The sequence below is a fragment of the Oryzias melastigma genome, linkage group LG16 (assembly GCF_002922805.2).
Source record: "Oryzias melastigma strain HK-1 linkage group LG16, ASM292280v2, whole genome shotgun sequence".
NCBI lineage: Eukaryota > Metazoa > Chordata > Actinopteri > Beloniformes > Adrianichthyidae > Oryzias > Oryzias melastigma.
Genome location: NC_050527.1, coordinates 17,145,686 through 17,169,559, shown reverse-complemented (window position 1 = coordinate 17,169,559; position 23,874 = coordinate 17,145,686). Strand labels below are relative to the sequence as shown.

Below are 23,874 nucleotides of genomic sequence, written 5' to 3'. Positions count from 1 at the left end.
ATTATTGTGAAGTTTGTCACTTGATTGACATGCAGAAAGGCTAGTCGAACATCCTCTGTCACTGCACATGCCTTTTTAACCACAATGAGTGCCAGATGTGTGACAAACCGATATATTCTGCCCGCCGTTAGAAAAACGCTGGAGTTGATAACTAAAAACTCAGAAGTTGATAGCTGAAATCACTGAAGCTGGTAGCCAGCTAAAATATTAGCTAAATGCCAAATTAGCCTAAAAACAACTTAGGTTAGCCAAAACAGCTAGCATGTAGCTGACACGTTAGCTAAACTCCAAAATAGTCTAAAAAATCTTAGTAAATAGTCCAAAAAGCTAGCAGAATGCCATTTTTTGAAACTTTAGAACTGTAACTTTTTAACATAATGAATAATAAAAAGGCAGGAATATTATTCCAGAGTAAATTGACTTAAACCTTAAATAACTTTCAATATTTTACTCTCCATAAAAATATATTTTGTCAAAATTATACAAGTTAGAAATGAGTTCAAGATAACATCGGGCCATTAATAACAATAAAATAAAATGATCCGGAGGGCCGGATAGAATTACCTGGAGATCTGGTGTAGGTACCACATGTGCTCGGCCTGCAGGATCGGCTCAGGGGCTTACAACTAGTGATGACATCACACTACGGTTACGCCACTTAGATTAACGACTATTTTGCACCGTTTTTCTGTACTGAAACTGATCTTTACAATAAAGTTTATTTTTATAAAAAGAGAAAAAAAAAAGTGTTGAGATCTGCTCGGGCTATTATTAATTATTTTTCATTGACAGCTCCTTCACTAACATCTGCTCTCCTCAGTGTTTATGTCACTGAGCAGAAAGTGATCTGCATATTCTAGCAGGACTTCATCCGGCCCGTGCGACCAGAAAGAAGTTCAACATTGGCAGGATGTATTTAGAAAAAATGACGTGCGAATAACCACTTTCTTTTTATTTATTTATTTATTTAACAACAAACTAGCATGCTACTCGTGAGCACCCACTTTAGCACAAACTTCACGCTTCCCAGCCTGATCTCTCTGTATTAAAATAACAATCGTTATCCTGTGATGATCCCCCTCGATCAGATTATTCTGTTGTCGACGTTTTTGCGGTTGATTGCAAATATTGCAGCCCGTTTTATGATTCTTGGCGTACTTGTTTGGACCTCCCCGGTTCTACTAGGGGAGACTCTGTGCATCGTTATGGTGCATGTGTGTCATATCCCACATGTCACGTGATGGTGGTCTAATGGTCTGGACCAATCCGTGATCTTATCAGCATGAAGAGACTTTTATACAAAAAAGTTATTTCCAATATTTTCACTCAAATGACTGCCAGAACTAATAAACCACTACCATTTGCTTGATGAGTCGCTTTTCAAATTCAGAATGTACAGGTCAATCAAAGAACAAAATCACTGGTGCTCCAGTGTTAAAGGGTAACATATAAACATGATTTTGTGATCACCCGCTGGTCCAGGATGTCTGTCCTCAGGATGAGCCGTGGTCCACGTACGTGCTGCTCTCTACTGAATGAAGAACAGATCTAAAAAATAATGGACAGAAATTACATTTATCTCACCACAACATTTCTAAAAGGACGATAAATACTCTGTGGAATAGCATTTACTACAGAATCATTCTGATATTTTCAGACTATCTTGATTCATGTCTGTTTTGATCTGTGTTAGTCCTGCTGCTGCGTGTCGCTCCTGTTGTAATTGTGTGAATGCTTTACAGCATTCACACTATAGTGATTTTCCTCCACCTTTCCGTACGTTTCTTGACAAGTAAAAACTAAACCCCACTTTCAACGATTTCAGTAATCTTGTTCTGAAAATGTTCAGTTCATTCAGGACATTTCTGCTTGTACTTTTGTATTCATAAACTTCATAATTTTTTAAATATTCAGCAAAATATGCTCCAGAAGGAAATGAATGAGAAGTTGCTCATATCCTTCATTAACTTTTGCACTTTAAAACTTGTGAACTTCTCCATACTTTCAGCTAAAAACAGAATTCAGAATCTTCGGCTACTACTGTTTTTAGGGTTATTTGGCCTTTAGCTAATATTTAGCAAGCTATCAGCACTGAGGACTTGCAGCATCTCCTTGTCTGTGGTTCAGAATGGTTCTGGGTTTGCTCTCAGCGGTGTACCGCTCCATCACTGGACCACAGAGTCAGACACATTCGTATATGAAGGACAAAAAAGAATCCTCAATGAACCTATGAAGCATCATATTGTGGGAGGAAGTGGGACTTCCCAGAGAAAAACACCTCCATGCAGCCCAACTTAAAGTACTGTGTTCATTGTTGTGTAGTCTTGGACCCTGAGACTTCACCTTTATTCAATGCCCGTTCTTCCTTGCAATGCCAAGTACTCCCTGGAGGGAGTACTTGGCATTGTTGTGCTTTCTTAAACGTTCTTTTTTTGTGTGGATACTTCTTTTGGCCAGCAGGTGTCCCTGAAACCGCATCTGGCAGGCTGTGTCTGCTGTTCTAATGATCAGCCTGAGTGTGTTTAATGATCATTTGTGGTGGACGCATGTGACCGGGCTTTCCTGCTCCTCAGGTCACCCATTTCTGCCTGCCGCAGCTGCTTCCTCTTCTCAAACACTCCATGTCCTACTTGCATGAGATCTTTGAGTTCTACGAGGAGATCCTGACGTGCCGCTACCCTTACTCCTGTTTCAAAACCGTCTTTGTGGATGAAGCCTACGTCCAGGTGTCTTCCTATGCCTCCATGAGCATCTTCAGGTATGGATGAGCACATATCCAGAATGACTGGCCCTGTTCTTTAGTGTATTCACTGTGACACCACTGTTTCAGCACCAACCTGCTGCACAGCCCCATGATCATTGACCAGACCCCGCTGACTCGCCGCTGTCTGGCCCAGGCCCTGGCTCAGCAGTTCTTTGGCTGTTTCATCTCCAGAATGTCATGGTGGGTCAGCTCAGGTGTGGCTGAGGAAAAGCCATTTGCATCACGTTAGGGGAGGTCCTGGAGACTTCTCTGTCCCGCTCCACCCTCATGTTGGCTCAGAGGTCGCATGGGTCTTTGCAGCTTCTGCCCCTCAGAGTTCTGGCAGATGCTAAGATCGATGGTTGGGTTCAGAACAGAGACTTCTGCTCTGCAAGGCAACTTTTCAAGCTTTGTTTCTGCCTGTGAGAACCCAGGGGTTCCTGTAACCACCTTTTTATTGAGGATAGGGTGTAATGGGACACAGCTGCAGTAATTTACCTGTCGACAAAAATCACACTCAAAGTGAGGAAGAATGTAGGAAGAGCTTTTTTTGGTCAGGTTTCCACCTGGCTGTAGTTTAGATCAGTGTCAGAAATGCATCCAAATAAATTCATGGCAACAGAAGGGCTGAAATGCGTGAAACCACTGAGCTTAAATGAACTGCACGGCTCTTCGATCAAATCTGGTGTGGAACATTGATCTGCTGACAGAACGTCGTCGGTTCAGCAGTCTGTGTCCCACAGAAGAGAGCAGATGTACACAGGGATCCTGTAAAATCTAGACAAAGCTGAGGATCTGTTTAACCACAAGTTTCTAATGGGATTTGTTCTTTCTTTTCTTGTGTCTTTGTTTTTGTCTGGTGAAATTGAAACAGAAGTTAAATTAGGGATGCAGATTAACAAAAACAATAACATAATTCAGGGACGCACAACTACATAACATAGAAAGTTGCCTAGTGGTGACAGTGTCCTTTAGCGGCTGCAGCTCTGCTCTGAGAATGTGGCCATGATGAAGGTGAAAGCATCAGCGCAGCTGGAACATACTTTACATGTGGAGAAACATTTACAGTTCTGGGTGGCTCAGTATTTATTTCACTGATGGCTTGGGCTGCCACGATTAGTCGACTTATCAACTATTAAAATAGTCGACGGATACTTTAATAATCGATTAGTCTTTACTTTATATTATATGGAGTCAGAGTGTAGTAAAGTTGAACAAAGTTGTGAGCCTTCAGCACCAATGAAAGGCACTTTTTATATTTGAGTCAGTGAGACCAAAACTTCATCTTTAGTGAAAAATAGTTCCTAGTTTCAGATGCCGACCTCATTAGATTTAAACTTGTTTTAATACCAGCAACTAATGAAGGACAGAGGCTATACGAATCATTAAAGTTTAATAAACTATCATCATCATTGTTTTCATTTTTTGTTCGTTTAAAGCTAATGATGTTTGTTTTACATTCACTTTGTGCATGACCCGATTAGTCGACTAGTTGGAAAAAAATAATCGGTGATCAGTCGACTATTTAAAATAATATTTTGTTGCAGCCCTACTGATGGCTCCAACATTACAGACTTTTAGTTTTTTTGTTTGTATAGTCACTGAAGGATATCGTTTGAATATTGGTTCTTGGAATCAGCAAACATGTTTAAAAATCTCAACAAATTAGATTTTGCTTAAAAACCAACATCAGTTCTATCTTTTCTCTGTCTGATTTGTTTTTTTTTAACTAAAATCCTTAAAAACACCTAATTGTTGAACATAAAGAGTGGTTTAGTCTGAATCTGTGGCAGTGGGATCAATTACTGCTCTTCTGCAGGGCGGACGAGTGGGTGCTGAAGGGCATCTCTGGTTATATCTACGGCCTGTACCTGAAGAAGACCTTTGGAGTAAACGAATATCGACATTGGATCAAAGAGGTAGCTGCTGCTTTAAAAATGTTCTGTACTTCTTTCCAGAAATGTAGGAAAGCTGTCTGTCATTTCTAAAACATTTAGATATTAAGTTTTAGAAGAAAGCTGCAGACCCTCTCTGGCCAGAAACGTCATCCTCTGAATAGCCTTTTGCTGAGTGTCATGCCGTCGGCCTCTGCTGTATCCTTTCTCACATCATTCTGAGAATATTTTGGTGTCGTCAGTGTCAATAGAAGACCTCTGCAGTCATGTTAAACTCACTTTGATGTAAACTGTCGAATGCAAATGATGACTTGAAAAACTGAAACAGCGAAGTTCCTGATTGATTTGTTTCTCCTGGTGTTCTAATCCTCCAGGAGCTGGACAAGATTGTTGAGTACGAGCTGAAAATGGGAGGTGTGCTGCTGCACCCCACCTTCACTGGATGCAAAGACAAGGACAGGTGATGACCCAGGAACCTGCTTTGTCAGCTCTCTTTGGAATAACCCTCTGACTGCACTTCTCTTCCTTCAGTCCCACCCCCCACCTGCACTTCTCCATTAAGCACCCCCACACCATGTCTTGGGAGTACTACAAGATGTTCCAGTGCAAAGCTCACCTGGTGATGAGGCTGATAGAAAACCGAATCAGCATGGAGTTCATGCTGCAGGTGAGCTGCTGCTCCTTCTTGTGGCCGTCACTCTTGAAGCCGCTGTCTCACGTCCACTCTCTACGTGTAAGGTCTTCAACAAACTGCTGAGCCTGGCCAGCACGGCGTCATCGCAGAAGTACCAGAGCCACATGTGGAGCCAGATGCTGCTATCCACTTATGGCTTCCTCAAGTCCATCTCCAACGTCTCTGGCAAAGACATCGGGCCCCTCATCAAGCAATGGGTGTATCCTGTTAGAAAACTTGTGAAGCTTCAGTTGTCATAGTGAAGAACAGAGGACCAGTCCATGCTACAGGATCTATGAGGCATGGAAATGCCTGGAGCTCTGACATGAAAGCTGGTGCTTCATACCAGAGGAATCTGCATTAAACTGGGTGGATGGCTGAGATGGTGGTTTTGGTAGATGCTAACGGGTTTGAACCTTGACCTTTCACACCCAGAGACCAGAGCGGTGTGGTGAAGTTCTTTGGCAGCTTTGCCTTTAACAGGAAGAGAAACGTTCTGGAACTGGAGATCCGACAGGACTACACATCGTCTGGGACTCAGAAATATGTGGTAAGAACAACCCAGGGTGCAGTGTTGTCTCCATCCTGAGCAGCTGTTGAGTCTGTGTGTCAGGTTCAAGAAGACAACACAGCAGAGGTGAAGCTGTTTTAAGGCTTTCAGCTGTAGAACCTCCATCACTTCAGCTTTTGTTGTTTCTCTAGAGTCCGAAGAGTTCCTGTCCAGCAGGGTTGTCCTCATGGTCCTAAAGCCTTCATGTTTTTAGAGCATGAAGAGACCTTTGCGTCTCCAGGGACTTCTCACTGCTGTACCTGGCTGCCACTAACCATTATGTTTCAGCTTTTCCCACCTTCCCTTCTCAATGACAAACTTTTCCTTGCAGGGTCCGATCAAGGTGACGGTACAAGAACTGGACGGTTCTTTCAACCACACGCTGCAGATAGAGGAAAACAGCCTCAAACATGACATCCCTTGTCATTCAAAAAGTAGAAGGTACAGCTCAGTAAAGCATCAAGCCGTTGACATGCACTCCAAAGACCTGACCTTTGATTATTTAAGTAAATGTCTAACATCCATAAGCAGAGGATGGTCAGATTTTGAATCATGCCCCAAAGTCTTCCCGCTGATGTGATTTGGTGCAAATTGCAGGAAATGTGGCTTCAAAGCAGGGCTTTAGAGTGTGACCAAATTGGTCGCATTTGTGACTAAATTTTTCATTGGTGTGCCTAAAAAAGAAAATTCTTGGTCGCATCGATTCTCCTTGCCGTTCTGTGACTGGAAGAGAAAAAAACTCAATCTCCACGACTCCAAAATTCCTGTCCGTGTGCAGGTGTAACAAGCTCTAATAAAAATGATATTATTTTATTAGTCGTTCAGTTTGGGTCCGTGCGCACTCACCCTGTGCACGTGTGCTCGATGCTGGCGGCAGTTTGAGTGGATGAAAACAGTCTGTTAAATCCTTTAACACAGGAGCTTTAGCTCCAGTTTTTAGGCTATATTCTTTTGTCTACAGTAACTGGGGATAAAAGAATGGGGTTTGGGCTCGGAGGTGAGCCCCTGGTGGCCAGGGCTCCTCCCACGGGCCCCGGTCATGTCCAGCCCGAAGGAGCGACGTGGGATCAGTCCCCAGTGGGCCCACCACCTGCAGGGGAGCTCTGAAGCGGCCGGTGCATTGTGGTTTGGGCGGCGGTCGAAGGCGAGTGCCTCGGCGGCCCAAACCCTGGGGATGGAATTTGGCTCTTGGGACATGGAATGTCACCTCTCTGGGAGGGAAGGAGCCTGAGCTGGTGCGAGAGGTTGAGAGATACCGGCAAGATATAGTTGGGCTCACCTCCACGCACAGCCTTTGTAGTCGTTTCAGGCGATCTCCGGCCGTGTGTTTTGTACACTCGGGTAAAGAGAGGGGCAGAGCTGTCCACTGATCACTGCCTGGTGGTGAGCTGGATTCGCTGGCGGGGAAGGAGGCCGGAAACACTTGGCAGACCTAAACGTACTGTCAGGGTCTGCTGGGAACGTCTGGCTGAGCCCTCCGTCAGGGAGGTCTTTAACTCCCACATCCGGGAAAACTTCAAGCAGGTACCGAGGGAGGTTGGTGACATAGAGTCCGAGTGGACCATGTTCTCCACCTCTATTGTCTCTGCTGCTTTCTAGAACTGCGGTCGCAAGGTCTCTGGTGCCTGTCGTGGCGGCAACCCCCGAACCCGGTGGTGGACACCGGAAGTAAGGGATGCCGTCAAGCTGAAGAAGGAGTCCTATCAGGCCTGGTTGGCTTGTGGGACTCCAGAGGCAGCTGACAGGTACCGGCAGTTTAAGCGAGCTGCGGCCCGGGCTGTGTTGGAGGCAAAAACTCGGTCCTGGGAGGAGTTTGGTGAGGCCATGGAGAAGGACTATCGGTTGGCCTCAAAGAGATTCTGGCAAACCATCCGGCGCCTCAGGAGGGGAAAGCAGTTTTCTGCAGGCACCGTTTTCAGTGCAGGTGGGGATCTGCTGACCTCAACTGGGGACATTGTCGGGCGGTGGAAGGAATACTTTGAGGATCTCCTCAACCCTGCTGACACGCCTTCCGTTGAGGAAGCAGAGGCTGAGGAAACTGGGGTGGAACTAGGGGTGTAACTGATCACAAAACTCACGGTTCGGATCGTGTCACGGTTTGGATCATTTTTCGGATCAGTAAAAAGTAAAAAAAAAAAAAAAAACAACAACAAAATGAAAGCTAAATAAATTTTTGGAAATGCTTCAAATCATATATTCAACATGAATATAAAGTACTTCCCACACACAATATCTATATATGCAACATCAAAACTTTTCTCATTGAGACCTATTTATTAAAACAAAACATCTTTAAAGTTTGAACACAAACAAAATGCTAAAACATGTAGTTTCTGATTACATTTGCATGTCTTTAGACCAAATCTACAAAAACTGAGAGAAAAGAATGCCTAAAAATAGTGTTGAAAATACCAAATCTATCAGGAGTTCCCTTAAAGTACAAATGTTCTCATCCCACTCAATTAATGTCCAAATTAAATCATAAATAAAACAGATAAAACATTTTTTGTATTAATTGCTTTAATGAAACTAACTGGGAACATTTAAATATTTAAAATAATAATTATCTGTAAAATGTGGCCGTGTTGCGCCCGCTTTTGCTGGGGATTTTTGATCTCTTTGGCTTGCCATAAAATCATGTCCATTACGGAGCGGCTTTCTCCTGTGCTGGACAGCTGCTGCTCTTAGCTGGGAGATTCTTTGAATCCAAAAATTGAAACGTGTACTGATGCTTTTATTCATTTCTTAACATTAAATAAATCTGACATCTATCCACCGTCATTCATTATGAAGTTGAGAAAAGTTTGTGACGGAAGCTGCAGGGCTTTTCCTGGCTTCAAATAAGGTGGTGGTGTCTCGTCCTGACTTCAGATTTGTATACCTTAACAAGTTTATTTTATTATTATTAGTATGTAACTTTATTGAACATTCTTTCAATTTATATATTTTACCATTATTAGATCACCTCATTAAAAAACATAAATGGCTCAATGTAACTAATAAACCTAATGTTGATACAAAATAAAACGACTAATTATTCTAGTTTGAAGCTCCATACAAAAGCCTCAGGCGAATATTTTAACAAAACCCTCAAATTCATCACTCATTCATCAGAACTATAACTGGATGCCCCCCACCCCCGCCCCTTTTTCCGTTTATGAGCACGCACACTCCCCCTGCGCTGCAATAGACAGACTGTCTCCTTTTTCTTTTTTCACAGACTTTAAGATAGCCGTGAAGCTGTTACTTCAGCACTTGTCTAAACAGAGAGGATTGACATGAATTTGACGAGAATTCCATTCTATGTGAACGGACAATTGATTTAAATTATGAGAGCCTGAGGTGTGTGCGCTGCTGGGGGTGGGGGTTGGAGTGGTCCGCGGTACACACGTGTCCCAAATTGTGGCTTCTGATCCGTACGGACCACAGATTATCCGTGATCCGTTACACCCCTAGATGGAACTGTCCATCACCCAAGCTGAGGTCACTGAGGTAGTCAAAGAGCTCCTCGGTGGCAAGGCTCCGGGGGTGGATGAGGTTCGCCCTGAGTACCTCAAGTCTCTGGATGGTGTAGGAGTGTCTTGGTTGACACCTCTCTGCAGCATTGCGTGGCAAACAGGAACCGTACCACTGGACTGGCAGACTGGGGTGGTGGTTCCCCTTTTCAAGAAGGGGGACCGGAGGGTGTGTTCCAACTACCGGGGAATCACACTCCTCAGCCTCCCTGGGAAAGTCTATGCCAGGGTACTGGAGAGGAGAGTCCGTCCGATAGTCGAACCTCAGATCCAAGAACAACAGTGCGGTTTCCGTCCTGGTCGTGGAACAGTGGACCAGCTCTACACCCTCTTCAGAGTGCTGGAGGGTTCGTGGGAGTTCGGTCATCCAGTCCATATGTGTTTAGTGGATTAGGAGAAGGCGTTCGACCGCGTTCCCCGTGGTGTCCTGTGGAGGGTGCTCTGGGAATATGGGGTCCGGGGAGCCTTACTCAAGGCTGTCCGGTCTCTGTATGACCGGAGCAGGAGCTTGGTCCACATAGCCGGCAGTAAGTCAGACCTGTTCCCGGTGCATGTTGGACTCTGGCAGGGCTGCCCTTTATCACCGGTTCTGTTCATTGTCTTTATGGACAGAATTTCTAGGCGCAGCCAGGGGCCGGAGGGGGTCTGGTTTGGGGGCCACAGGATTTTGTCTCTGCTCTTTGCAGATGATGTTGTTCTGTTGGCTCCATCGAACCGGGACCTCCAGCATGCATTGGAGCAGGACCTTCAAGCGACTTAAATCACACACTAGCCTCAGCTGATTTTCAGCTCTGTCCACCTGCATCCATGTACCCCTGTGTGTGGTGGATCAGGTCTTTAACTGCTACTGTTCCCTCCTTTAGTTAGACATAAAATCAGTAAAAACATTGTCATCCTTTGTTGAGACTTTTAGACTAATTTCTTCGTTCTGCTCGGGGTTTTTAAAGGAACAAGAAAAAGAAGATCCCTCTGATGAATGGTGAAGAAGTGGACATGGATTTATCTGCCATGGAGTAAGGCCTCTGGCTCTTCAGGAGGGTATTCTGTCGCTGTGATCCATGTCTGAAAACACTTTCCTTCCCCTGCAGTGCCGACTCCCCTCTCCTTTGGATCCGGATCGACCCTGACATGTCCATCCTGAGGAAGGTGGAGTTTGAGCAGGCAGACTTCATGTGGCAGTATCAGCTGCGCTATGAGAGGGACGTGGTTGCACAGGTGGGCTGATGACGGCAGCAGTCTGCTGCTTTTACCTGTCTCATTCTGTTGGCAAAGAGCCAGACAACGACTTAAATGACAGTAAATGTTTAAAGTCCCACTCCTGTGATCTTCTGATCTGTTTTCAATGCGTTCTCAGTGCTGATTCTTCCGTTTTTAGTCAAAATCTAAAATCCTGTAGTTTTCTAGCACATAGTTTCTGCAGAGTGCCAGGAGTTCTTCAGAAATTCACTTCTGAGTTGTAAGCCCACCCCTTTCCCATCCTCCATCTGTTTACAAGCTGTCCTGCTAGCTCCTCATAACCCCAACCTAATTAGAAGTGCAGCAAATTGGTGACAATATCATCTCTATCCAGCCGTTCAGTTCTGATCCAGATTCCAGATCAAACAAAGACGTTCATGGACGTTCATGGAAAACAAAGACGTTCATGGATCTATATGTCTCCTAGAGGATACATCAGAATGGGGTGGAGCAGGAAGCTTGTGGCCTGCTGTAGTAATTTTATTGTCACAGTGAACAAGATCTTTCCAACAGCATTTTTTCATCTGCTCCTGATTCACAAAGATTTGCATAAAGAAATGCTGAGAAGCAGTTTTAATCTTTATTTTGTTTATCTAAGTCCTCCATCATCAGGAATATGCCACAAGAACGTGTTAGAAAACCCTCAAAACACAATTCTCATGGGAGTGGGTCTTTAAAGGAGACTGCTGTCACCTGCTGACTGCACCTCCTTCCCTTTCAGGAGGAGGCCATCGGTGCTTTGGAGAAGTTTCCGACTCCCGCCTCCAGACTGGCTCTGACGGACATCCTGGAGCAGGAGCAGTGCTTCTACAAAGTTCGCATGCAGGCCTGCTTTTGTTTGGCCAAGGTCAGTCTTTAGTCAGTTTTGCTGAGCTGCATGCAAGCATTATGACGCGTACTCCTTCCACTGCAGTGATGGGACAGGTCCAGGTGAAAGATGAAGATTCTCGTGGAGCATTGTTAAGCACAGATCAGTTCTGGGACAACAACAGTGACTTTGTTAAATTGGTTCTTGTCTCCAGAAAGTTTCATGACACTTTCATGATAAAGAAGCAAGCTTAGAGTTTTAAAGTAGAAGGAGAGGAGGACCAGGGAGGTCATGAGGAGTTATCTGTGCAGAATAATGAAATGGATAGATTAGTTTGCTGATGAGTGCTTGGTGCACTCATTTCCTCCATCCTCTCAGTAAACTCTTCAAATGTTAGCAGGGACATTCTTGTGGAAGAAGCACACACCAGCAGCAGGGCCACCCAGCCTTTCAGGGCACCGTTTCAAATGGGCTACCCTGCAGGTTAATGAGCCTGAATGCAACACTCGCCTGGAGGGGCTTAACCCTTTCCATCCTGCTCACTAAACGATCTCCTTCTGTGGCTGCAGGAAATTCTCTGGCTTTGGGCTGCCCTGCACCTCAGGGTTTACACCTGAATCAATATTTTCTCAAGAATTGTAGCTGAAGAACAGCGTACTGCTGCGGAGTCCAACCACACGTGTGAGCTACAGCACATGTAGCTGCTCGGACGGGATGATTACCTATACAAGCAAGGGACAACATGCCATGAGAGACCTTTGATTCCTCTTCATTCTTAAATACAATCTGTCAACTTCCTGTCAGAGTGGGAGATGGCTACAACCACCACAGAAACCTCAGCGCTTTGCTTTTCTGTAACTTCTCACCACAGAAAGTCAACCAACAGAAAAGTCTTTGTTAGCCACATTCCTCCTTCAGACTTCTCCCGTGTGTCGGCAGCATTCCTGCCCAGGAACGCTCCGGGATCCAGCGTCACGCTTTACCTCGTATCCGGTAACACGAGCTGCTTCTCCTCCTCCCTCGGGTTTTAGTCCCACGAAGTGTGGCCCGTGGCTGCAGGCTCTTTAGATGCTTGAAAAAGGGATAAACACGAGAGGCTGAAGTGAACAGCAGCTTAAGCAGACAGTCAGCGGCCTCGAGGAAGTCTTTGCTGTGAGAGTGCAGCTTGCAGGGTTCTTAAAAAGATTTAAGTCTTGAATTAGAGCATTTGAATTAAGGACCCAAAAAGCATTTAAAAAAGTCTAAAATTTGATATCTTGTTCTTAAAAATGTTCCAGTTTAAAACGTATTCGTATGACTTTTCTGGTCTTAAGTTTAATTTTTTTTAACCACGGTTATGTAAGTAAAGCACATTTATCAACATCACGCCGGATGCCAATCGCTGATTATAAGTAAAAAGGGAAAAAAACGAGGAAGAAGAAGGGGGGAGCGGGGGGCACCTGCTTCAGTCTTACAACACGCCGCAAAGTACAATGAGGTGAGAAGCTAGTTTGTGACCAGGGCTGAAAGACAGTTTGTGTGGTCCGGCGCTGCGTACGGGCAGTCTTTAAACTAATTTTGCATGTAAAACTTCAATTTGGCAGGTAGAAAAGTCACTAGCCACTTTGGCAGGTGAAGCATTGTTCATCCTCAATTACACGGAGCACCTACATTATTTTTCCGTAGAAACGATTGGCTGGTAGAGTCCAGATTTGACTGGTAGACTTTGAATGTTACTGACCACCCCGGCTAGTAACCAAAACAGTTCATTTAGAGCCATGCGTACAGGAATGGCATCTGTCGCGGGCACGCTCAGGCTGATGACCCTAAAACTGTGAACCAGACAGCACTTTATCTCATCATTTTAGCGTCTCTGTGGTTTTAGTGTCTCATCATCGCTACGAAATAGGATTTACCTCTCTCTCTCCTCTAACTTTTACTGCTAATTCCATCGCTTCCCTAAGCAAACCCACTCAGCATGTGTGTCATATGGAGTACGTTTGATTTGCTCTCCGGGGACACTAAATTCATTCACAGTCGAGTATTCATATTTCTAAGTAAGTTGGAAGTTTGTTTGTTTGTTGGTTATTTTGCAATGGGACAAAAAAACACAATGAATGATTCATACAGTTTCTGAACACAAGTTTAAAGTTCAAGATAAAACAATAATACAATGGTAGAAGTGAAACTCGCAGTAAATAAATTCATTTTTATTGGTAAAAAGAATGTTGCAGGAAGGATTATGTAAGAGGAAGATTACAAGTGAGGATGAAGATGTACAAGCTAAAATTAGAAGAGAAGAAAATGAGAAAGTAGGAGCATTCCTGCAATTATCAAGTTCTTTAGTTCAACAATCAATTAAATATTTGCCTTTACTTTCAACAAATTAGAATAATTGAATATCTCCAGTTGCCAGATGCCAAAAATGGATGTCCATGTTTATAGTCTCTTGATCTTTCTTTGAGCAATCTCAAACTCTGGATTAGCACACATCTGTCAGCACTCTTTTATTATTTATTAGTATAAATTATCTGTTTAACTTAACCAAGAGACAACGTCAGAGGAAACTGTTTACACAATTTTGGTTTATTAGTCTCCGATGGTTTTATTACACCAAAAAATTATTAATGAAGGTTTTCTGTAGTCTAGTAATTGTAATTTAATTACTGAAATTTGAACTGTAATTGATTACATTACTCCATTGCTGACAAGGATTCATTTTCCTATGCAAGGTCCTGAAAGGTCTTAAAAAGTCTTAAATTGAACTTGATGAAACGTGCAGGAAAGCTTCAAATCTGTGCTTGGATCACACCAAACACTCTACAGGCGCCCCTGCTTCACACTCGTGTTTTAAAAACCCCTGCTGCATCCTGGGTGCAGTTGTAACTCTGGTGGGCGTGGTCAAACTTGAAGAGCAAACTGCACATGCTCAGTGTGTCACAGCTGCTGTGACTGGTGTGAAATGGCAGTGCATCTTGAACGTTTCACTGACATAGAAAGTGAAGCCTCAGTGTGTCCTTTGACTTTGTAGATTGCCAACGCCATGGTGAGCACTTGGCAGGGCCCACCGGCCATGAAGTCGCTCTTCACCAGAATGTTCTGCTGTAAGAGCTGCCCCAACATCGTCAAGACCAACAACTTCATCAGCTTCCAGAGCTACTTCCTGCAGAAGGTACCGGCATACGGAGTAGACCATTCATGCTCTATCACACGACTGCAGATCTGAACCCTCTTCTCTGGGGTTTGTCCCGTCAGACGATGCCAGTTGCCATGGCGCTGCTGAGAGATGTACAGAACCTGTGTCCCAAAGATGTCCTCAACTTCATACTTGACCTCATCAAGTACAACGACAACAGGAAGAACAAAGTAAGGATGCAGTTTCTGTGTGGTGGGTTTTTGCTCCATGTGTCGTCTTCTGTGATGAGTGATGCTTCATCTGTGGTCCATGAGGCAGGTAGAAGTTTCTGTTCTGTTGCACTGTAAAGGTAGAGAGCGGCTGCACAGTCTCCCACACGTTTCAGCTGATCGCTCAATTTGACTTAGATTTTTCTTTCTTTTTTCCTGGTTTGGTTCCAGTTCTCAGATAACTACTACCGAGCTGAGCTGATTGAAGCCCTCACCAACTCCCTGACCCCCGCCATCAGCATCAACAATGAGGTGCGAACAGTGGACAACCTGAACTCGGACGTGCGCCTCATCCTGGAGGAGATCACCCGCTTTCTGAACATGGAGAAACTGCTGCCGAGCTTCAGGAACACCATCACTGTCAGGTAGGGGGAAAGAGGAACCTTAGCAACCATCTTCTGAGAGTTGTGCCCAAAATTCCTCCATGTTCCTGCCTACTTTTCTTTGTAAAAGGGTAGGGTAGTCTGCATTCAAAAAAACAGTAAAACACTGAGAGAAAGGTTGGAATGTCTCTCAACAGAGGCTGGTAGGGCTGATGACACTTCTCTGTGACACCTCATTCTCTGCCTTAGAAAATGGATGGATGGAAATGTGTTTTTTTTTTTTTTTTGGGGGGGGGGGGGTGTTCTTTTATTCTTTCACTTGTATTCATAGTTATTCAGATTTAAAAGATGTGAAACCACTTACCAGCTACTTTTTTAGTTACACATGTCCAGCTACTCGTCAATGCAAGTTTCTGATCAGCCAATCACATGACAGCAACTCAATGTATTTATTCATGCAGACATGGTCCAGACGGTCTGCTGCAGATCAAAGTGAGCATCAGAATGAGCAATAAAGTTGATTGAAGGGACTTTGACGGTGGAATGGTTGTTGGTGTCAGATGAGCTGGTCTGGGGATTTCAGAAACTGATGACCATGTCCATCCATCCCTTTATGGCCACAGAGTACCATCTTCTGATGCTGTTTGCAGCAGGATAAGACTACATGTCATAAACTGGAATCATCTCAGACTGGTTTCTAGAACAATCAGTTCACTGGACTCTAATGACCTCCACAGTCACCAGAACCCAATAGAACCTTTGGGATGTGGTGAAACAGGAGATTATCATCATGGATGTTCAGTTAACAAATCTGCAGCAACTGTGATGCTGTCATGGTAATGTGGACCAGTATAGAAGGGTAATGGGGTCCAACCCAGTACTAGCAAGGGGAACTTAATAAAGTGGCTGGTGAGTGTATTTGTATTTGTATTTGTATTTATTTATTTAGTAGGGACGGATATAAAAACATAGACATACAGCAAAGCAGCACTCCCATGCCCATATCATCATGCTTATAGCAGGAGCTAATTTGCAGCAGTGTAGACCAACACATGCAGTTGAATTCAACATTAATGGGTTGGTTTAAATGTTGGAGAGAACTTTAGCATTTACTGACTTTCATTGGTCAAGTTCATAGTGAGAGTTCTTTAATATGTTCCTGAGTGCAGATTCTCATCTATTGGCTGTAATACAAAAACAAAGCTAATATAGTCATTGATCAGTTATCAAACAGGAAAAAATAGCGTTTTTGCAGGCCAGAGGAAGTGATTGCTTTGAGAGAATTTGCAGAAAGCTTTGTGTGGGAGCCGCAGTAACACGCCTCACGTGTCGGCAGCTGCCTCAGAGCCATCCGGCAGCTGCAGAGGAACGGACACATCCCCAGCGACCCGTCTCTCTTCACATCATATGCTGAGTACGGGCACTTTGTGGACGTTCGCATCGCTGCTCTGGAGGCTCTGGTAGACTACACTCGAGGTAAGTTGCTCCTGCTGAGGCTCGGTGCCACTGCTGCTGCTGGCTCTCTCCTGAGGTTTCAGTCAGGAGGTTGCTGCTTCAGTACCAGGTTGAGGTTGCTCTGCTGCACACAGTCAGTGGGGTTGTGGTGTGTAGTAAGGCACTTGTGTTTGTTTTTTCATGTTTTCATGTCTCTTTGTGTCTTACTGCAGTGGAAAGGAGCTCAGCAGAGCTGCAGTGGCTGCTCACTCTGGTTCACAATGATCCAGTTCACTATGTCAGGTACTCTGCTTCTGAGCTTCACATCTTCATCTTTAACTCCTCATTTCACATGTGTTTTCCTCTCATCTCTTCAAATGCTGGGTTATGTTAAAAAAGCCCATTCAGTTACAGTGACGGCTTTCAGAAGGCCCCTGAGAAACATGGACTGCACTTATGGAGAACTTTAAAACTCTAATGAAGACTGTCAATCTGACTGCAGAAGAATGTTTCAAAGAAACAAAGTCCACAAGTAGTTTCCTAGATTTTATTGCAAGAAATGTCCACCATTAACACTGATCATTAGCTATAAACAGCAACAAACTATTTATTGTATTAAGTAGTAAAATTATGTATAAACATGTATTAATTCTGCACCAAGCTATAATGGAATTGCTGGTCTGTCTGTTATTTCATCTTCTGTTTAAAAGAATAATAAATTAGATTTTTCTGTGCTTTTCCACTTTCACAAAGAGCTTACAATGTGTATCCATTATTCATTCATACTTGGTGATAGAAAACTACTGATGTAGCTACAGCAGAGGCGTGGCTGACAGTACACACTTACAGCCCCTCTGACCATCACCGGGCAGTCATACACACCAGTGGAGCCACACGGATGGTGAAGGACACAAAGGACACAATAGTTGACCTTTCAATCATTGGCTGACCTGCTCCTCCACCTGAGCTACTGCCGCCCCGCTTTGGTTCCAGTTCTGTATCAGTCTGCAGGCGCTGTGGCCTCACTCACACACTGTCCTTATTTTGTCCCTCCAGGCATAAGATCTTGAGCATGCTCTGTAAGAACCCGCCGTTCACTAAGATGATGGACTCGGCTCTGTGTAATGAGGCTCTGGTGGATCAGCTGTGGAAGCTCATGAACTCAGGTGAGACACACTTGTTTGAGTACAGTCTGTAGTGTCCATTTAGGTTCCTGATGGTTGCAGAGTCATTGTGAAGGTGTCTCCTCAAATCAAAAAGCGTCTTATCTCGTCTGGGGTTTGGGGTTTGGCTGACACTCTGAGGTCCACACAGAGCCCTGCACATCCTCACTGCTCTGCTTCATTGTCTCCTTGGGTTTCATTGTTTATTTTGTTTTTTCCCTTCTCCCAGGGGGTTGCATGGAGCTTTACATAGTTGTTCTGCCAAAGCAAACACCCAGCAGCCCAAGGCAAACTCTGCTCTAGCGTTAGATTGCTGACCTAAGCTCCAGCTGCGGTTTGTCTGTCCACTCTGGTTTTAGCTGAGCTGGATGGATGTATGTTTTTCCAGTCCTCTGGTGTTAGCTGGTCAGGTTAGTGTCTGCAGCGTCAGGACAGCGCTGCCAGCTTAAATACAACCAGACCAGTGTGGTCACAATTCATTGCTCTGCTTGATGGAAATTTGCTGTTATTCTGCTTCTCATCCTCCAGCCCCCCATAAACTCAATATATGCTCTAACCAAAGGATGAAGGCCAGCAGAGCTCTTTCTTTAGCTAAGACTCCTTCCTAAAGCCACAGTGGAGCCCTGTTGTCCAGCGCCTGCTCTCCAGATTCTCAGCTTTGTCATGCAAGCCTCCACCACTCACGCACTTCTTGCTGATGCATTCAGTGACTGAACAGACAGACTGGGGCTGTATTCTCTGACAGAGGTTGTTAAATGAAAATGTGTGGTTTCTCAGCATTAAAGCTGGAAAGTCTCTTGAAAAAAACTGAATATGGCTGCCAAACACCATAACTGCAGGAGGTTCAGACGACTGCAGAGTCTGTGACAGAGCTGCAGACAGTTTGGAAGCCTACAGACTTATGGTAAATGGCATGCACTTGTATAATGCTTTCTACCTTCCACTGGCACCAACCTCCCACCAGAGGCAATTTGGGGTTTAGTGTCTTTCCCAAGGACACTTCAACACATGGGCAGGCAAGGCGGAAGCGAACCTGCAATCAGGAGTTGACCGCCCTACCACTGCCACCCATCACCTAATCAGGATCCTTGATCTTTTTGGGGCAGCATGTCCCAGTCGTCCTCTAGAGAGCCAGACTCCACCTTCTCAGCCTACCCGTCTGTTTTTTAGGTGCCTGTCATGACTGGCGGTTGCGTTGTGGCGCCGTGAATTTCTACTACACTCTGTTTGGTCTGACCCGGCCTTCATGCCTGCCTCTGCCGGAGCTGGGCCTGGTCCTCAACCTGAAGGAGAAGAAAGCGGTCCTCAATCCCACTATTAAGCCAGAGCTTGGTGTGGCTGTGGTCATGGACTCTCCAGCCAGCATAGGGATCCACGGCGTGGGCATGAGCTATGCAGCTGTAAGTTCTGTTTCATACTCTGAGACCAGTTCCACCAACAGGAAGAGGTGAACTGCTGCAGTAATCCCAGAAGCAGACTAATGGTGTTTCACCTCCAGGCACTAAAGAGACTTCAGAACAGCCACTGTAGACTTCCTAGTTCTTATTCTTTATTGAATGTTTTTTTTGTTTCTAATTTAGTTTTAAGGTTATAGTGCGTTTAGAGACATACGGCCCAACACAGGAGCCAGAAGCAGCTGAATTTTGAGCTGATACTGTTTTCTACATGAATTAGAAAAGCTTCCATCAGTGAGTGGATTAAGGAATGTTTTTTTAAGGACAGAAATGTCTCACAAATGTAGTGACCATCATCTATTACCAAAGACACAAACAAACAGCTGAAAATGTTTAATGTTTGAACTAATCCAGTGGAGATCAAACTTCCTATCATGTTGTTTTTGCTTGTTCAAAAATCATCTTTAAAAGTCACAAGTATCTTTTTTCATGGAAACAGACATTTTTTATTTATTTAACCATTATTTAACCGGGAAAAAAATCCCATTGAGATCCATTGATCTCTTTGTCAAAGGAGTCCTGATGGCAATCAGACAGTATGATGTAAAGAGGAGTCTTCCTCTGTGTTTGTCAGGAGGATGAGGAACCAGATCCCATTTCTCTGGGGGTGTGTGGGGTGGGCCAGCCCCCACAGGGCCTGAAGAGGAAGGCGGAGACCCCCCTGGGCTCCCCCCCAGAGCCAGGGCAGGTGCTGCAGCAGCAGGATGAGGATGGAAGAGGAGGACGCTACAAGATCAGGGTGTGTTTGCGTCCATCATTTTGCTCCCACAGGAATGTTTCTGTAAATCCAAATGAAAGATGGAAGCCTCAGTGCCAAAGGGGTTTTCAGATGCTCCAGTCTCTTCCATGTATGATCAGCTGACATGCAGACTGCTTTTCCACTCCCCTGTGGGGAGCAGCTCCATTCCTCCTGAACTTTCCATGCTGTTAAATGTTCCAGTCAGTTAGACTGTAACAGAGAGAGATCAGGAGGGACAGCAGCTCAGCCTTGAAGTCGCTGCACTGGGGGGTCAAGAGCACCAAGGTCAACAACTTCCTGCAAAGTCCATGCAGACTAGGGGTGTAGGGAAAAATGGATTTTGTGATAGATCGTGATATTTCGTTTGGCGATACTTGTATCGACATGATGATATTTATTTAATTATTTATGAGCGTCTTTCACTCTTGCTTTTGTTTTCCACTTCAACCTCCGACCACTAGTTGGCAGCAGAGCACACTGAGCCTCTTTGAGCAGCTCCACACCGCGACCAAAACAAAATCTGTGAAATGTTGAGTTAGCCTCGTGGTTTTGGTTGTTATGAGACATTTACTACTTAGTTTCTACTTGGAATGGGTACTAAACAGAAACTCTGAGCCTCGTTGCTGCCAGTATCATCTAAAAACGTGGATTATGAAGCTTCGTAGAGGCTCAGATAAGAACGAGTGAACAGTGGAGCTGCAGAGGCTCATGCACGGAGTCTCCATCAAAACGCTGTAGGCAAAGCGAGCAGAAGTTCTGGTGAACTTCACAGAAATAGATTCTGGTTCAGAGACCTGATGGGTCAGAGTGGTGTAGACAATGCTCTGAAAAATGAGCAATGTCGTAGTGATTAGTGATAATACACATTTACTTGAGAAAACATGAGCTGCAGCACTGACTGTCATGTAAATAAAACATCTTAGCCTCATTCATCCTGTCATCACACTGAAATGTTTCTGGAAAGAATCAGTTTGTTTTTCCTTCACTTTTGAAGCACCTGTTCATATTTATGAACAGTTTAAATGCTAGATTTAATAATCTTACAATCACACTTTTAGAAAAACACATTATTATTATTATTATTTTTTTTTACTGAAAATATGTTTGTTATGGAAATCAGTCAATATTAATTGTGCCCTTTAAAAACAAGTATTTTCTAATTTACTAAAAGAAAAGCAGCATAAATTTCTGGATAAAAGTAACTTGTATGTAAGATATTGTCGCTGTGTTGCACTTCTTCTTCTTCTTTTCCTTTTGACTTTTCCCTTCAGGGGTCGCCACAGCGACCCCTGTCTTTTCTTCAGTCCCACTGTTTCTAGTCCAAACAACATGGCTGGTCTCACCACAGTCTTGTACACCTTTCCTTTCATTTGTGCTGAAACTCTTCTGTCACACATCACACCTGACACTTTTCTCCACCCATTCCAACCTGCTTGCACTCTCCTCTTCACTTCTTTTCCACACTCTCCATTACTCTGTACTGTTGACCCTAAATACTTAAACTCCTCCCCCTTCTTTATCTCTTCTCCCTGTAACCTCACTCTTCCACTCTGGTTCCTCTCATTCACACACATGTACTCTGTCTTACTGCGGCTAACCTTCATTCCTCTCCTTTCCAGGGCAAACCTCCACCTCTCTAACTCCACCTCCACCTGTTCCCTGCTCTCACTACAAATCACAATATCATCTGCAAACATCATAGTCCATGGTGATTCCTGTCTAACCTCATCCGTCAGTCTGTCCATCACCATTGCAAACAGGAAGGGGCTCAGAGCTGATCCCTGATGTAATCCCACCTCCACCTTGAACTCCTCTGTCACCCCTACAGCACACCTCACCACTGTCTTACAGCCCTCATACATGTCCTGCACTGCTCGGACATACTTCTCTGTCACTCCAGACTTCCTCATACAATACCATAGTTCCTCTCTGGGCACTCTGTCATAAGCTTTCTCCAGATCTACAAAGACACAGTGGAGCTCTCTCTGACCTTCTCTGTACTTCTCTATCAACATCCTCAAAGCAAATGTTGCATCTGTAGTGCTCTTTCTTGGCATGAAACCATACTGCTGCTCACAAATGTTCACTTCTGCTCTTACAGTCGCTGTGTCGCACTGGGGACCAAAATCCAAAACACACCTTAGGTCGCAGGCCGAACAGGAAAAGCATTTATTGAACACTGTAAAACTAAATCTTTAAAACTTTACAACTGTAACTTTTAAACATAATTATGAATAATAAAAATGCAGGAATATTATTCCAGAATAAATCAACTTAAACCTTAAATAACTTTCAGTATTTTACTCTCCATAAAAACATATTTTGCCAAAATTATACAAGTTAGAAATGACCACAAGATAACAATGAGCCGTTAATAACAATAATAAAAAAAAAATCTGGAGGGCCGGATCCGGCCCCCGGGCCTTGACTTTGACACATGTGAGTGAGTGTTTGTCAAAAATGCTGCTGCTGTGTGAAGAGTTTGAACTGAAGTGACCTTTCTGCAGTTCAACACGATGGAGGAAGAAGACATTGATATGGAGACGGTTCATGACAGCCAGGCCTTCATTCACCATCATCTAAACTTGCTAGAGAGGCCTTCTACACCAGGTAAACACACTCTGCTCTCTGTGAACTTTGACCTCTGTCAGCCTCACTCCAGTCCAGCTCATCTGTCCTATAAAGTTGTGTCCCAGTCCTCCTTCAGAGCGCTCGTGTGTTGGTGGTTCAGAGGACATGTCATGTTCAGGACACTGAGGCTGTCTGAGGAGCATCACAGCTCTGACTGTGTCCTAGGAAGGTTACTAGCACTGATGTACAATAATGAGCCCCCCCTTCAGGCCTGCGCTTCAGTGTTTGACCAAACGTTGTCTTCCTCTTCAGCTTCTCTGATCTGAAGTGTCTGCATGATGCAGCTGTTGTGTTTTGTAACTCCGTCTGGTCTCTCTCCTCAGGCAAAGAGCCCCCGCTCATGGAGCAGGCGCTGCTCTCCATGCCTGCCACCCCGGTGCCCTCCTTCTCCAAGGAGACGGCCTCCTCCTCGTCTAAGCACGGAGGCGACCACGGCCATCACCACCACCACCACCACCATGAGCACAAGAAGAAGAAGAAGAAGCACAAGCACAAACACAAACACAAGCACAAGCATGACAGCAAGGACAAAGACAGAGAGCGGGACCGCGACACCCCCCACGCCTACAGCAACAGCCCAGCTAGCGGCCTGTCGCTGCGCTCGCCGTCTCTGTCCGACTGAACTGCAAACATGCCTCATGCCATCCCTCCCCACCCCCACAGCCCGCCCAGCATGGAGGTCCAAACAGGACGCCCCAAACTGAGATGAGAAACATGAACTGCTGTCATGATCTCTGGATCAGTGGATGTCTGGACCCAACAGCTGCTGGCTCACTCTGGCCGTTTGTCACCTGGCAGGGTTTGAGTTTTGGGTCGGCACTGTTTAGTCCGAGAATTCCACTGACCAATAAAACAAACGGAGTGTGGGCGAGCAGATCTCGGGGAGCTTCACTCCCATCTGGTGTTTGTGGGTGAGACTGCATGGCTGCACAGTCTGAGGAAAGTTTGGTAGAGTAGAAACATCTGCAAGTTTCTTCCAGACCTGCTTGAGTCCAGCGCTGACTCAGCTGTTTCCTGCTGGTGTGAAGCAGAACCCAGTATTCTACCGGGACGGTCCGCTCTATCCAACAAGCAGAGGAGCTGCTGCTCATGAACTGAAGGGATCAGAGGAACATCTCGTCAACTTTTTAATACCTTTGATGTTGAAGAAATAAAAAGTAGCAACCCTTGAAGTGAAGCTGGCTGTGTTCAGTGAGTTGTAGCCTTGTGAACGGCTTCCAGAGTTGGAGGACCAGAACTGCTCCAAGACAGGTGACGCTCCTCTGAGATCTGTCTATCCCTGCTGGAACTCACTTCAGTTTGATTTATTTTATCCCAAACACACCA

General features: G+C 44.7%; 1 protein-coding gene across 1 annotated transcript in view; it reads left to right on the top strand.

Moving 5' to 3' along the window:
- Positions 1-23,725, top strand: part of taf2 (TAF2 RNA polymerase II, TATA box binding protein (TBP)-associated factor) — a 33,070-nt gene extending 9,345 nt beyond the window's left edge. Inside the window, exons 7-27 of the mRNA XM_024267608.2 lie at positions 2,574-2,758; positions 2,831-2,944; positions 4,563-4,662; positions 5,013-5,098; positions 5,170-5,305; positions 5,377-5,531; positions 5,747-5,861; positions 6,193-6,302; positions 10,324-10,389; positions 10,465-10,591; positions 11,334-11,459; positions 14,431-14,571; positions 14,655-14,765; positions 14,976-15,169; positions 16,464-16,603; positions 16,795-16,864; positions 17,618-17,727; positions 18,895-19,124; positions 19,753-19,917; positions 22,425-22,527; positions 22,872-23,725. Coding sequence (XP_024123376.1) covers positions 2,574-2,758; positions 2,831-2,944; positions 4,563-4,662; positions 5,013-5,098; positions 5,170-5,305; positions 5,377-5,531; positions 5,747-5,861; positions 6,193-6,302; positions 10,324-10,389; positions 10,465-10,591; positions 11,334-11,459; positions 14,431-14,571; positions 14,655-14,765; positions 14,976-15,169; positions 16,464-16,603; positions 16,795-16,864; positions 17,618-17,727; positions 18,895-19,124; positions 19,753-19,917; positions 22,425-22,527; positions 22,872-23,170 — 2,883 coding nt within the window. The 3' untranslated portion in view covers positions 23,171-23,725. The remainder of the gene's footprint in view (positions 1-2,573; positions 2,759-2,830; positions 2,945-4,562; positions 4,663-5,012; positions 5,099-5,169; positions 5,306-5,376; positions 5,532-5,746; positions 5,862-6,192; positions 6,303-10,323; positions 10,390-10,464; positions 10,592-11,333; positions 11,460-14,430; positions 14,572-14,654; positions 14,766-14,975; positions 15,170-16,463; positions 16,604-16,794; positions 16,865-17,617; positions 17,728-18,894; positions 19,125-19,752; positions 19,918-22,424; positions 22,528-22,871) is intronic.
- The last annotated feature ends 149 nt before the right edge of the window (positions 23,726-23,874 follow it).